Source organism: Cervus canadensis, chromosome 1, assembly GCF_019320065.1.
Source record: "Cervus canadensis isolate Bull #8, Minnesota chromosome 1, ASM1932006v1, whole genome shotgun sequence".
Taxonomy (NCBI): domain Eukaryota; kingdom Metazoa; phylum Chordata; class Mammalia; order Artiodactyla; family Cervidae; genus Cervus; species Cervus canadensis.
The window spans coordinates 97,215,866-97,230,676 of record NC_057386.1 but is presented as its reverse complement, the minus strand read 5'-3'; the positions used below and the strand labels follow the sequence as shown (position 1 = coordinate 97,230,676).

Below are 14,811 nucleotides of genomic sequence, written 5' to 3'. Positions count from 1 at the left end.
CTTACCTTTGGGTTTGTTTGTTTTTTTTAATTTGCTTTTTTCTTTCCAAGAGTGAGAATTAGCATCTTTTCCTATGTTTAAAGACCATATTGTTTTTGTTTTTCTGTAAACTGTCTGTACCGGTTGCCCACCTTTCCATTGGTTTGCAAATCGTCATTGATCTCTGACTAGTCTTTATATGTTAGGGAGATGAATCCTTTGTGATATTGAGCTGCTGATTTTGTGTGTGTGTGTGTGTGAACTTTTTTTAAAAAAATGCTTGATCACATTTTTCTACATAATTGAGATCGTACTCTAACACATAACCCTGTGTTCTGTTTTTCAGTCCTAACACTGTATCATCAGCATTTTTTATTTTTCAAACATAGTGCATTTTTACTCTCAGACGGAAATACAGAGGGAGGTTTTAGGGTGCAGAGCACATGACCCCGAGTTGTTTGCTCGTGATGTGGAGCTGATGACCCAGCAGCATTGGAGGAGCACAGTTTGGGGTCAGGAGACACTGGTTTGGGTCCCATCTCTGCCACTTACTGGTTCCAACCTTATTCCAGTCTCCTAACTCCTGTGTAAAACAGAACATGGGACGCCTGTGAAGGACACCTGTGAAGGCCAGCTCAGGAACCTTCTGGAAGGAGGTTAGGCAGGTATTTCTCACGTGCCGTGCAGCTCTCATCACCAGCCTCCCTGTCTGCACCCAGACCTCAGGCCTTCTGGAACCAGCATCTCTAGGCTCTAAGATTATGCAGTATGAAAGGACAGTTCGTTAATACGTTAATTCAATACAGTCCTGAACAGTAATAGCAAACTGAAATCTGTAAATGGGTTTGATAAATGAGAGGGGGTGTTCCTTTCTTGGAAACTCTGTCCTGTCCTCAGGGGAGGCAGGGGTGGAAAGGGGCAGGAAAGTGTGGTCTGTGGATGCTGAGAAGGGAGCTCAGTAAATGCCATTGTCTAAGGCCAGACAGTGAGCTTCCCTAGTGGCTCAGCGGTAAAGAATCTGCCTGCAATGCAGGAGACACAGGTTTGATCCCTGGGTCTGGAAGATCCCTTGGAGGAGGGCATGGCTACCCACTCCAGTATTCCTGGCTGGAAAATTCCATGGACAGGGGTGCCTGCTGGGCTGCAGTCCATGGGGTCACAAAAGGGAGAACGACTGAGCAACTGAACACACACAAGGCCGGACAACATATTTGAAACGGAATTGGACTGCTTATAATTCAGTAAGGTGGTCTCCCCGTGGAAGTCCACCCACTGCCTCGGGCTTCAGCTACCAGAAGCTTTATAGAGCACACTGTCATTGAGGTTATTTGTCTTAAGACAATACTAGACTCTCTGATGGGTTGTTTTTTTTTTTTTTTGGCCACACGATGCAGCATGTGGGATCTTAGTTCCCCAACCAGGGATTGAACCCTTGTCCTCTGCATTGGAAGCGAGGAGTCTTTAACCACTAGACCACCAGGGAAATCCCTCTTTGATAGGTTTTAAAAGAAAGAGTGTTTCTGTTGTATTCCTGTTTCATTATTTTTAATTTTTCAAGAGAGAGTGCAGTCATGGTGAAATATTGAACAAGCACAAAGTCTTAGCACCTACCTGCACACACTCATAGCCTGCCTGGGTCTGTGATAAGCAGAGATAACCCTCAAAACAGCGCTCGTGAGGTGGGTACCACTGCCACCCCCATTCTAAGGTGGGGATGCTGAGAGCACAGAGGGAGGGTGGGCCGCACGGGCAGGAGGCGGGCGAGGGCGAGCGCCCAGGCTGCCAGCCCAGGGTCTGCAGACCCATTGCTCTGTGGCCCCGACACTGCTGCATAGGGTGGTGTTCACATGGGGGGCTCTCACCGTGTCCTGTGGGGAGGGGCCCGCTTGCTTCTCTGTGGCAACCACCAGCGTCCTCCTCCAGACACCACCAATCTCACAGTTACAGATCTTCTAGACAGGTGTTACGGGTATACAGTGAAATTCAGAGTTTTATCCCTTTTAGAAATGCACGTGGCAGCATTCTATACACAGTACTCTATGTTTCTTTTTTCCAGTTAAAGGGATGTCCTAACGCATACCATGTCACTGGCTGAGGAGCATCCCCGTTCGGGGTCGTGTCCGGGTAGCCCCCATTGTAGGGATGTACCATCCCACGCGGACGCTTTATTCTTGTCCTTTGCTGCCCTGAATGGTGTTGCTGTGCATCGCTTTTTGTACATGACCATTTTGGACCGATGCAAGTTGATCTGTAGGATTAATTCCTACTAGTGGGATATCTAGGTCAAAGAGTATGTGAGTCTGTGTGTTAGCACCGCTCCCCCCATGTCTCTCGCTCTCTTTCCCACTCCCTCTTTTCCCTCATTTTGGCCTCTGCCCCGCAGCCCAGCTCTCAGCCCTACTCGCCGACTGCTCCCCCACCTACTCACCTATACCCATCTCTTAATAGGTGTAATATCTTATACCCCAAAATACGGACAGCTTCTGTTTATTTTGACTTTCCCATTTTGTAAACAAAAGATCTTACGGAGAGTCATACTTTCAACCTGTGAAAATCTAGAAAAATTGATCTCGAGAAGCCTCTAGTGAAAAAGAATTATTTCCTTATCTGTGTGCAAGTTAAATGGATGTAGAATAACTCATATGTGAGGCTGTGTCTTGACTGATTGAAATTCATTCACCTACCTGTTATGAGTAGAGAGTTTCCCTGGGTGGTGGGGAGGATGGGAAACCTTACGTTCAGAAAAAGACTTGCAGTCATGTTGATGCAAGGTAGCTCTGAGCAGAGCTGAAAGTTACATCTCAGCCCTCCTGGAACACAGAGATGCGTGCTGATGATTTGGGTTATGCTGTCAAGAGCATGAAAGAATTAGCTCAGGAAATACTGAATTAATGCATGCTTGGGGATGGATCACAAAGCTTCTCCCCACCCCCCCCCCAAAAAAAATTACAGATAATTTGTAGCTTCTAGATACAAGAAAAGAATTAGTGCTCTTTTAAGAATTAAAAGAACCCTTTTGGAAAATATGAGTCATAGTTAGAGATTCTGTAAGTTTTTAAACAGGAGAAAAAGAAGACCCTGTTAATAATAACAGAATCTGGGAAGCCAGCCGGGCGGCATGCTGGCTGGAACAGGGCCCCTCGGTGACTCCTGCCCACTCGGCGTCTCTTGTAGCCTTACGGAACTTGCACTTTTCGCCTTCATATTTTGCCAACATTTTTGGACCATTCTGTCGGTTAGAGATGTGTTTGTGCTGAGAAGCCTGCTTCTCCATCACAGTGCAGAGCCCATCAAGGAAGGCCAGGATGCCATGCAGACATGAAGGTCAGTCCATGAAGGTGGCTTTTCTGTTTTCTCTTGTCCTCTCTAGCTGAGGACACCTGTTACACCTTGTACACTGCACACCAGGTAGATGGTTTGCGTCAGAATTGGAGGGCTTAGAGGTCATTCTGGCTGCAGCTCATCACTACAGGGGCTGCCAGGCTGAAGCTGAGGAGGCTGCCTGGGGTCAGATGCTCCATCCCGCCTGGGGGCCATGCAAGATGGCCCAGGCTGGGGGCTGTGGGTGGCGGTGCCGCGGGCACCACACAGACTCCACCTGCTTCAGAGTTCTATCCAACGTGACCCTGAGCTCAGGAAGGAGGGACGGGCTTGTCTTTCCTCTTCTGTGTCTCATAGTTCCCTGTTTGTAGGTCCCAAGTAGGCTGCATGATGACTCATGACATTCTGTCATTGCTGTGGGAACCTAGTTGGTGAAGACTGTGGTTTGAGCTTGTGACCGGCGTAGTCATTCATAGTGCTGTCTTGGCGGGAACCATGCTCCCAGCCACCGACAGCCTCCCCAGCTGCCAGCCTGCCGGAACCACTCATATCCAGGGTGTTGTGGGGGGACTAGTGACCCGCCTTCAGGCATAGCAAGCATCACACTGGACAACAACCTTTTATCCTACAGTCCCTGAATCCTGAGATCTCGGAAGAAAACCTTTGGATCCCACCTGAACTATGTATAAGACTATTTATAATCTCTCGATAATCCACTTGGCATAAATAGTCACCACTTGGACTGGTGAAATGTTGATTTGTTTCATGTTGGGGTTTGATTACAGCTCAGACCCTGGAGAAGTTGTTATATAATATGTGGTATAAACATCTTTTGAAAATTGAAAAAAAAAAGTCTGAATTCTGAAACATCTGGCCCTAAGGAACTCAGCTAAAGGACTGGGTATCTGAACGCACTTTTGATTCTTGGTTACAGTTGTGCAAGTACTTTCGTCCATATTCTCTATCTTCCCAACAGCGTTGTGAGGCTGGTGAGGGCTGCATTTTGGAAGGGCTTAGCTCTGGAGTCAGTGCTTTCCCAAAGTCACCTCCAGTGAAAGTGGCCAAACTAGGTGGGAGCTCAGTCTTTCCTGAAGGGTAACCCATGTCCCAGGCATCATGTCATGTGTGACTTGGACCCACTTCTCACCCCTACTAGGAGGACTCAACCTCCCCTTCCTTCTAGGGATTTGTCTGTATTCCTGTGACAGCAGCATTTACTGATTGGTTTGCACGTTGACCCTCCCCTGTCAAATTGTGTTTTGAGGTGGGCACCAATCTTGTTGATTTCTCTTCCTGATGTCTCTCATGGCACCTGGTCAAGCCAGCACCCAGTGCTCGGAGCTGCTGGGCGGATGGACAGAGTTTGCCAGCCTTTGTTATCATCGTGGTCGGCTTTGTTGGCTCTGCGTAGTTTCATTTTCCCTTTTTTTGAACCATTTAAAGTTCCCTATCATACCTGACTCTTTTTTTTAAAAAAAAAATTCATTTATTTTTGGCTGTGCTGGGTCTCTGTTGCTGTTTGAGCTTTCACTAGTTGCAACAAGGGGGGGCTGTTCTTCATTGCGTTTAATGGGCTACTCAATGCAATGGCTTGTCCTGTTGCAGAGCACAGGCTCTAGGCACGCGTGCTCAGTAGTTGTGACTCCTGGGCTCTAGATCACAGGCTTAATAGTCGTGGTGCATGGGCTTGATTGCTCCAAGGCATGGGGGATCTTTCCAGACCAGGGATCGAATCCCTGTCTTCTGCATTGGCAGGCGGATTCTTATCCATTGCGCCCCAGGGAAGTCCCCACATACCTGAGTCTTAAAACATCCACATTCTGAGATCACAAGACGGCTCTGTCAACTCTGCCTGTGAACTTTTCTTTGATGATCTTTCTTTCTTCGTGTGAGAGTCAGAGGCAGAGCGTTTCCGAAGTGTCCTTTTCTCATAGACTGTGGGACATACTGAGCCCACCTCCAAGCCTGGTCCCTGTAAACATGCAGGGGAGGAATCAGACGCCCAAGCTGGGGGTCCCAGGGGACAAATTGCTGCAGCAGACCGGACGCCTCCCACCCTGGTCCCTGCTGGCTTGACTCCTGGAAACCCTGGTGTGCCGGTTGGGGCCCCTCTCCAGTTCCCGAAAAGTGGTTTTCTCAGGTAGTTTTAGATCTCTCTTAAGACGGGTCTGATGGTGTTCTTCACTTTCTCAGAAGGTCGAAATGGCATTCAGCCCAGGTTTTGAAGCCAGCTCGTTCCTTGACATGGCAGTCAGGGTCCTCCTCGGGCTGTCCTAAACATCCCGGGTCTGTACGGTCCTCTTGCGAGAGAAACATTCCAGCCGCCCAACACTTGAATGCTGTACCTCTCGACTGTGTGTGTGCCCTGCTCCTGGCCTGAGAAGACCGCTGCTCACGACCATGTCCCCTCCTGGCCATCTGCACCCGTCATTGCTTCCCTGGTGCAGACGCAGGCTCTTCCGGGTTGTCTCCTGGTTCCTCTCCTGCTGTCTGAGCCATGCCTGGTCCTCTTCTTTTCTGTGGTTACCCACGTGGTTGCTTCTTCAAGTTCCTTGAGAACAGGGACGTTGCTTATTTTATCGCATCCCCCTGAGGGCCAGCATCCCTGGACTTCCTGGGCTTGTGACCACAGCTCGGACCTCTGTCCTATCATCACAGAGCCACCTTCTCTGTGTCTGTGTCCAGATTCTCCTCCTCCTAGGAGGACACCTGTCATTGGATGAGGGCGCAGCCTGGTCCAGGGTGGCCTCAGTTCAATGACATCTACAGAGACACTGTTTCCAAACAAGGTTATATCCGCAGGTACCAGGAATTAGGATTTGGCCGTCTCTTTGGGGGGAAACACAATTCTGTTGTCTCTACTCAAAACCATTTGAACTACTACTGCTTGTCACCTTTCAGGTGAGTCATTGAGATTCTGGTCACTCACCTCCCGCTCTTGATCAGCAGTTCCAGAGATAAGACCTGGTCCAACCAGGCAGATCTTCGCATCCTGGAATACTCAAAGTGAAAAGTGTTCATAGAAGTCCTTTTGTTTAAATTTTACAGTTGGAAAGGGTAGACAAACCATCTTATTTTCTTGTGCTTCAGGTCTTACAGCTGTGACCATTAAGCAGACAAGTACTACTGTGTTCCCTGATGCCAGGGGCACTGTTCCTCCCTTGTTTTCAGCAAAAGTCAAGAAACAAGGTGTTTCTGATCAGAGTCAGTGCCTTTAAAGTACCAGACAGATGTTTTAAGGCAAGGGCCCAAGGCTTGTTTTCACCCCCTGAGTCCTGCAGAGAGTTGCCCTCAGCAAAGTGCCAGGGGCTGCTGCTGATGCTCCTGGAGGCTGCATGATGACTGGAGGCTGGAGTGAGTGTGGGCATGCAGGGAATATGTGTGGGTTGTGGTCACAGCTAACTCCAGGGTGGCAGGGAGGAGCCCTCGGGGTGCTGGAGGTTTCCACACATCCTCACGACAGGGAATGCAGAGCCATAGTGTGACCCCAGGCCTCCTTCTGAAATACCATTTCACCTCCTGCATTTCCTGTCCCAGATGACTCTCAGCTATCATTCCCTCTACAGCAAGTCACCGATACATGAACGAGTTCTGTTCCAAGAGCAGGTTCGTAAGTCCAATTTGTTCATAAATCCAACAAAGTAAGCCAACTAACACAATCGACTGTGTAGTGGACTGTAATAATATAATATATATTCTGTGTATATACCGTAGAGGTTTATAATACTTTTTCACACAAACACATGAAAAACATAGAAAATAAAACATTTTTAATCTTACAGTACAGTACCATGAAAAGTACAGTAGTACCAGCTACCTCACTCCTGTTTTACGCCTGCCTGCGGACGTCCTGGGCTTGAAATAAATATACTGTAACTCGATACAGTACATACAGTAAGGCACACAGAAGCACAACCACTTGCAGAGAATGCGTGCCAGGTGACACTGTACGCCAGACACGTGAGCTCACTTACGTGACTGGACATGTGAAAGCACAGTCACGTCTTTTGAAAGTTCGCATCTTGAAGGTCCATATATAGGGGACTTACTGTACTAAGTTCAGAGATGGGGAATGTCAGAATTAAAATTAGCTGTTAAACCAGTGACAATATTCGTGTGAAAGTAGAATAGAGTTTTCCTCGTATTTTAGACAAAACTTTTTTAAGGTATTTGGGTCAATAATTTGGATAATCTGACAAACATCTTTTCTTCCCATATCTTTTCATCTTTTTAAATTAAAAAGTAGCATGAAACCATTTATGGGGCATTATAGTGAAAATGAAAGTCGCTCAGTCTTGTCCGACTCTTTACCACTCCGCGGACTATACAGTCCATGGAATTCTCTGGGCCAGAATACCAGAGTCGGTAGCCTTTCCCTTCTCCAGGGGATCTTCCCAACCCAAGGATCAAACCAGGTCTCCTGCATTGCAGGTGGATTCTTTACCAGCTGAGCCACACAGCTCTTTATGAAATTTTAGTTCTTCCAGAGGGGCTGTCCTCAGTTTGATATTTGAGTCAGTGTTACTCCTCAAAAATAAGGGCTGAACAAGTTGCTCTGTAATGATAATTTGCAAGTTGTAAATGATAATTTACAAGTTCCTCTGTAAATGATAATGCTGTCTTGGCAAAATATTCTTGGGGCAAAATGGATTGAACAAGAAAATACAGGACAATTAGATCTTTGTCGATTTTTGCTTTTAATGACTCCAGCCTGTGTGCTGTGTTTTTAGTAATTGCAGAGGATGTTTTTAATAATGATCTTGTGTAAAATGTTGTGGTTTGAGTTACAGGCACTGGGAGTTGTTGGGCTGGGGTGACAGAGAACTGGCTCCAGGAGCTGTGCTCCCCAGGAATGGCTGGCTGACGACTCCCCTCTTCTTCCTCCTGTGACCTGGTCCTCAGGTCGGCTCTCAGCTCATGATGGCAAAAAACAGGCCCCAGCTGTGCAGCCCAGATGGGGGTCAGGGAGCCAGGCCTGGATTGAAAGTGGGAGACAATTGCTTTCTGAAACAAACTTGCCATGATGTATGAAAACTAGAAGGAAGGATGCTGGGCCTAGCAGCTTAGAGCGTGGGCTGTTGAGAAGATGCAACCAGAACTTGATGCTTTGGGGACTGTGATTTAAGACAACAAATCTCCCCCAAAAGCATGTATTCATTATTAGCAGAATCTGAAAAGGAAAGGACCAGTGATGCGCAGTTCATGGTTGGGGACCAGACACTGTAGCTATGTCCTTAAAATATCGGGACATCAACAGTTCTTCAGGGAATTACCGCCATTCTGGAGCACTTAGCTGTGTCAGCCTCTGTGTGAAACATTTTCGCATAATCCCTGCTTCGACTTTGTGAGCGTGGTGTTAATACTCTCATGCTGATGGAGCAGTGGGATCTCAGAGAGTTTGAATCTGAAACCATGTGTGTCTGACTTGGCCCTGCCATACCGTCTCTTAGTTTTACAGTGTACTTTGTCTGTCCATCAGGCCCCCCTAATTCTGCATCTGTCCCCCACCCTCTTACCTCAATGCTCTCAGCACCTGGCACCCCGCTGGCCTCCATCCACACCGAACCATGTCGGTTCTGCCTCTGGATGTACCTGCCACCAGCATCCGTCCCCCCTTCCCCCTGCCTCAGTTGCCATCTCACTAGCCTTCATTTGAAGGCCCTGAACTCTTAGAATAAATTCTACTTGGCCTTCCTGCTTCTAGTTTTAATCTGCCCTAGCCCGGCTTCCCCTCTAGCCGTGGACCAACCTCTCGAAAGTGTAGACTGAGTTTAGGGACCTGTTGGCCTTGGCCACTCGCTGTCCTCAGAGATGAGCTGGCCTGCTGTCTCCCACCTGCCTCTCCAGCTCTGTCTTCTTTAAATCCTAGGGACTTCCCTTCCCCTCCCCCATCTCTTAAACCTGAAAATATGAGTGTTATCACATCCTTTTCTGTCTTGCACTTGGATGATCTGTAGTTACACATTTACAGATGACGACTCGCTCAGTATTCCTCACTGAACCGTGTCCTCCCTGAGGGCAGCGATCACCCCTGCTTAGTTAACCAGCTGCCCAACCTCTGGCTTCGAGCACAGTGGCCGCAGGTGCCCAGATCTGTGTTGAACAAACGGGTTAACATACTTGTAACTGAAGAGCCCAAAGCAGTGCCCTTTCTTAGTCTTTGAGTTCTGATTTCACTTGTGGCTGAAGAACGAACCTGTGTTTGGAACAGTTTTGTCTCAGTGGCTTTTGGTTTGCTTAGGAAAAAACACGCTCCCTTTATGGCTGATTGTCATTGTCAGCAATTCAGCTTCTGCACAGCAATGCACTCGGTTTTCCAAACTTCCATGTCAGAACCAGCCACGGCAGAAGAAAAGACTAAGTTCCAGGTGGTGTAATTCCTCTTGGTCTGGCCTGAGACTGGGTGGGTGGGAGAGGAAGACCGAGGGCTCTCCCGACTGCTTCCAGATTCCCCCCTGATGGTGCAGAGGTGGGAACACTCCAGGCCCTCCTACCTCGGCCGTGCCGCCCCCCAGAACCCAGGCATCTGGTTCAGCTGTCTCCACACACCTGTGCCACTCCTGCCTGCCATCTTTGAGCAGAGTTTGCTTTTTTAAAAAATTTTATGTATGTATTTTTGTTTGTGCTGGATCTAGTTGCAGTGCACGGGTTTCTTCTTGCAGTGGCTTCTTGTTTCAGAGCGTGGACTCTAGGGCGTTCAGGTTTCAGGAGGTGCGCAGCACTGAGGCTCAGTAGGTGTGGCGCACGGGCTTAGTTGCCCTTAAGGCATGTGGAATCTCCCTGGACTAGGGATCGAACCTGTGTCTCCTGCACTGGCAGGCAGATTCTTATCCACTGGACCACCAGGGAAGTGCCCAGAGTTGCTTTGGAAGGAGACTCTTTCTCTCCAGTGGTGTATTATCTCGGCAGCCCTCCCAGCCTTGGTCACGGGCACTGGCTGTCAGAGCCTGCAGCCAGGTCTGTGTGCCCCCAGTCTGCGAGGCCTCGGAAGCTGGTATCTTCCGTGTGCACGTGCGTGCAGGCTGGGAGACTCGTCTTCCCGGGACCGTCCTGAGTGTTGCCGCTCACACTGCTCCTTTCCCTCTTGTTAATTCGCAGTTGGTCATGCTCAGAGCTGGACCTGAACGAGATTCGCCTGATCGTTTCCCAGGACTGTGACAGGAGAGGCAGACAAGTCCTGTTTGATTCTAAAGCTGTCCACACGGCGGAGGAGGTGGCAGCTCAGGTAGGAAACGTGGGTTTGCTTCCTCTTTTGCTTCTGGGCTTTAACCGTCTCTGGTCAGTCCAGCAGCTGCTCGCTGGGCTGAGTCATACAGCCTCGTTAGTGATTCAGAAGAAACAGGGGCCGAGGTTCCTCGACCACCCCAGTTGAGTACTTATTAATACACATAGGTGAGACCGTTAGCCAGTCATCATGCAGATGCTAAGCAGCTACTATAGATGTTACAGAAGTGAATTTGCAAGTGAGTCACAATCCAATAGGTTTTTCATGCCAAATATGTGCTGTATAATGAGAAAGCTAAGAACTCTAAAATTCATGAAGCATTTGCCTGAAGAGAAGGTCTGGTATTTACCATAGACAGTAAGAGGTGATACCTAGCACTGGGATAAAAGGAGTGGAGAGCTTTCCTCGCCACAGGGTTGCAGGGTACTAGCAAAAGGGCTTGCGTCTACAAAAGGGCCTATGTCTCAAGCCTGCTTGACCAAGGAAGTTTGTTTATTTTCTTTTTTTAGTGGAGGGCAGAGTGGTGGTAGTGGTGATGGAGGTGATGATGGTGATGGTGGTGGTGATGGTGGAGATGGTAATGATGATAGAGATGATGATGGTGGAGATGGTGGTGGTGGTGGTGAAGATGTGGTAATGATGGAGTGATGGTGGTGATGGTGGTGGTGGTGATGCTGTGATGGTGGAGATAGCTGTCGTGGTGGGGATGGTGGTGGTCATGATGGTGGGGTTGGTCGTGGTGGTAGTGGTGATGGTGGTGATGATGGTGATGGTGGTCATGGGGGAGATGGTACTGGTAATGATGATGGTGAGGTTGGTGGTAATGGTGGAGGTGGTGATGGTGGGGGTATGAGGCATGGGGCATCTGGGTGTGGTAAAAATGAGGGCAGAGTAGCCCTTGATCCCTTGGAGCCAGAATGGGAAATGTAGAGCAACGTGTCTGATGGGAGCAGAGTCTGGTCCTCCCTGTGAGTCTCCAGGATGGCTGTTCAGTGTTCCTCTGACTTGTCACCTTTCAGCAGTTATCCAGATGTCTACAAATTAAATCCTCTCCCGTTCCTTCTTTTCATGTTCAGTAACCTGCTACCTGTATTGACTGAATCCTGTGCTTTGGAGACTGTGCAGCTAAATACCTGCATAGTTTATGTCAGAGTCTCCATCTCTTCAGGGCTGAGATCTCTTCCTGCTTCCAATAAGGTCATTTCTACAGGAAGGAAGTGTATGGTTAAAGGCAGATTAGCTGGGCAGATCCCATGGTGCTCTCACGTGGAAGCTGGCCAGGTAGCTAATCATTACAGTAGTTGTCAGGCGTGTTAGGTAAGTGGGGGACTGGGGGATGAGAAGTCTCTCAGAAGATTCCCTGAGGCTTTCATGGTAGATTCGTATCTAAGTTCAGGTGAGCTGGTACTTGGCTCTTTGTTTGGTGACAGCATGCTGTTTCCTGCTGATTTCCCGCATCGTTTCCTATTTCCCTGAAGGCATTGCACAGATGGTATATTTGCACATCTATACTCTGTCACCTGGGCTCTTGATGGTGGTAACAGGTAAAGGGAAAAAAAATCTCACTGGTTGGCAAAAGGAACCAGAATCGTGTCTGTAGGGGCAGTGATGACCCTGGGGTGTGCAACAGAAGTGTCCCAGAAAGTGCTCATTTATTAATAATTACAGAGGCAGCTGGGCCGGGGTAGGCTTGGAAACTGTCTGAGGCTACCGAACAAGTCCGGTCTGGGCTCTGCTCACTGGACTGGGTGCCATCACTACCCGTGGATGGCTCTGCCGGAGGGCCTGGCAATGCAAGACGGGTGTGGGTCATGTGTCGCTGTGGGACCACGTTCCTGCCTTCAGCGGCATGAAGCAGCGGGCAGACCCGAAGAGACCACTAAGGGTGTGCATATGCTCAGGAGGACCCCACATCCTGGGCCTCCAGCCCTGCCCGTGACCACTGGGGACACATGCTTCCTGTTCCCCTTCCTCCCCTCCCCATCTTCAGCCTTCCCCCCACTGGCAGGCACCAAGCGTCAGCAGTTGGCAGCAGGCACATGACTGCAGGCATTTGCATTCGACCACCAGTGTGACTGTCACGTTGCAGATTAGATAAGCTGCAGTTGCATTCATGGTTGTCCAAGCAGAGCTGCACACAAAAAGCAAATAAGACTGAGGATAGAAACCACGCTTCACAGAGGGGGCAGGCTGCGTCTGGAGCGGGGAGTGTGTCTTGGCACAGGAGGATGGGAAATGTTAGTACAGGTGTATCTTTATTCCTCTGTGTCACTGTCATGGAAACCAGCTCTGGACTCCATGTAGGAAATGTGTGTAGCTCATGCCCTGCGAGCCCTGACCTCTGGAGGCTGGGTGCATCACGTGCTGGGTGTCATAGGAGCCCCTGTTCAGTGCTCTGTCTTCATCTTTCACAAGCCCGACCGCGTGACTTTCTCTGAAGCAGTGCAGGAGGGTGTGTCATGAAAGCATATGCCCGGACTTCCCAAATGAATCTTCTGCCTTCCTAATTCCTTTTGCCTGGTGAAAATTTAAATTTGAGTCAAGGACTGTATCCTCATCAGTGTTCTAGTCTATGACTCTACAAAGTACTCCAAAATCCTCTAATAATCAAAACAGAGGTCAGGTCTCATCAATGATTTTCAAGTATGAATTGAAACGTCAATAACAGCTGCATTATTTAAAGAGAATATTCTTGAGAAATCCCCTGGTGGTCCAGTGGTTAGGACTCAGTGCTTTCATGGCAAGGGCCCGGGTTCAGTCCTTGGTTGGGGAACTCAGACCCCTCAATCTGCACCATACCTCCAAAAAAAATAATGATAATAATAAAACAGAATGGTTTTTTAAAAATAATTTTATTTATTATATTTTTGGCTGTGCTGGGTCTTTGATGCTATGCAGGCTTTTCTCTGGTTGCGACAAGTAGGGGCTACTCTTTAGTTCCAGAGCAGTTTAAGTAAGGGCTCCCCAGCGAGCATGTATGGGGAGCCTGGTACACTTGCTGGTGGTGTGTTCACACTGCCTTTCCCTCTTCACCCAGAGAACGGAGGACCTCCCTGCGAAAGTGCCGGCCAAAAGCTGCCTAGGAGGTGGTGGCCCTGCTGCTCATGGCCCTTCAGGGGGATCTTTACCACATGCCAAGGAGCAGCTTCCCAAGTACCAGGTAAAGCCGCCCCTGCGAGCGCAATAGCCCGAGGGCTGAAGTCACGTACTGTCATTTCCCCTTGGGGATCATGGTGCAATAGGAGACTGCAGATCCAAGAATGTGTCTCAGGTGTTCTAGGTCGGTGCTGTGCTCACACTTTAGCTTTTATCTCTACATAAAAACTAGAGAAAAGTGGAGCAGGGGGCATCCAGGGTAACACAGACCAAATGAGGAAGGAATTGCAGAGGAGGTGAACCCTCCTGTTTTGCTTGTTTGGTTGTCAGAACCGGGCTAATGCACGTGTTTTCTAGTTTTGTCAGAAGAGTTCTGAGGAGTCTGGGGATGCGGGTGGACATCCTGAGAAAATTGCTCTTCCCAGTAGAAGGAAGAAAGCTTCTTATAGATGGAAAGGCAAGACCTAAGTTGAGTGTGAAAAATAGAGGTTTGGTAGCATTTTTATGTTTGTGTGTGTGTGTGTGTGTAAGCAGAGGATAAGGGTTATTGCAGGATATTGGCCAACCAGGCATAAGGGAAGTTGTTTCATAAATATGACTTGCAGAAGGGTACTACTTGTGGAGGATATGTCAGTTTTTATTTTTGTTTTTCTAGTCATGTGAGTTTTTCTACCGTGTTGCTAGAACAGCAAACCCAGGGAAGGTACCAGCAGCCACAGGCATATAGAACGTTGTTCTCTTCACAGCCAGGATGGTTGCACGTGTCCACCCATGTTCGACAGAATCCCAGGTCTCAGAGCAGTGTGTGTGTGTGGTTACAACAGCGCAGAGTAAATTAGCAGTGAGTTGAGAATCACAGTTCGCATGTGGACCTTGAGCTTCAAGAAAAAGCAGATTAAGAAATGGAGGTGGTGGGTCAAAGTTATTAATGAAGAACGTGAAAGCCTGTCAGTTCTGTCTGTGTGTAGAGAGAAGGGTTTGGTAGGAGCCTGTTAAATTAGATGGATTCATTTCTGTTTCTCTTTCCTTCTGTGCAAATATGTGTAAGTAGGTGTATGTGTGTGTCCTTCTGTGTGTGAATATATATGTGTATGTGTGTGGATTTTGAGTTAAAAGAAGGGAGCGTTAAGGGTGATGCCACGTTTTTGCTTGAGTAGAAAGCGAAGCAGCCAAGAATCTAGCTGGTGGCC

The 14,811-nt window shown here is 48.5% G+C and overlaps 1 protein-coding gene across 8 annotated transcripts in view; it reads left to right on the top strand.

Moving 5' to 3' along the window:
- The window catches only part of FNIP2 (folliculin interacting protein 2), a 123,548-nt gene that overhangs the window by 49,547 nt on the left and 59,190 nt on the right, over nt 1–14,811 (top strand). For 6 of the 8 annotated variants that reach the window (XM_043487414.1, XM_043487408.1, XM_043487411.1 and 3 more), the window contains exons 2-3: nt 10,399–10,525; nt 13,563–13,685. In XM_043487414.1, coding sequence (XP_043343349.1) covers nt 10,399–10,525; nt 13,563–13,685 — 250 coding nt within the window. The remainder of the gene's footprint in view (nt 1–10,398; nt 10,526–13,562; nt 13,686–14,811) is intronic. The other 2 variants (XM_043487409.1, XM_043487413.1) reach the window with 2 other exon arrangements.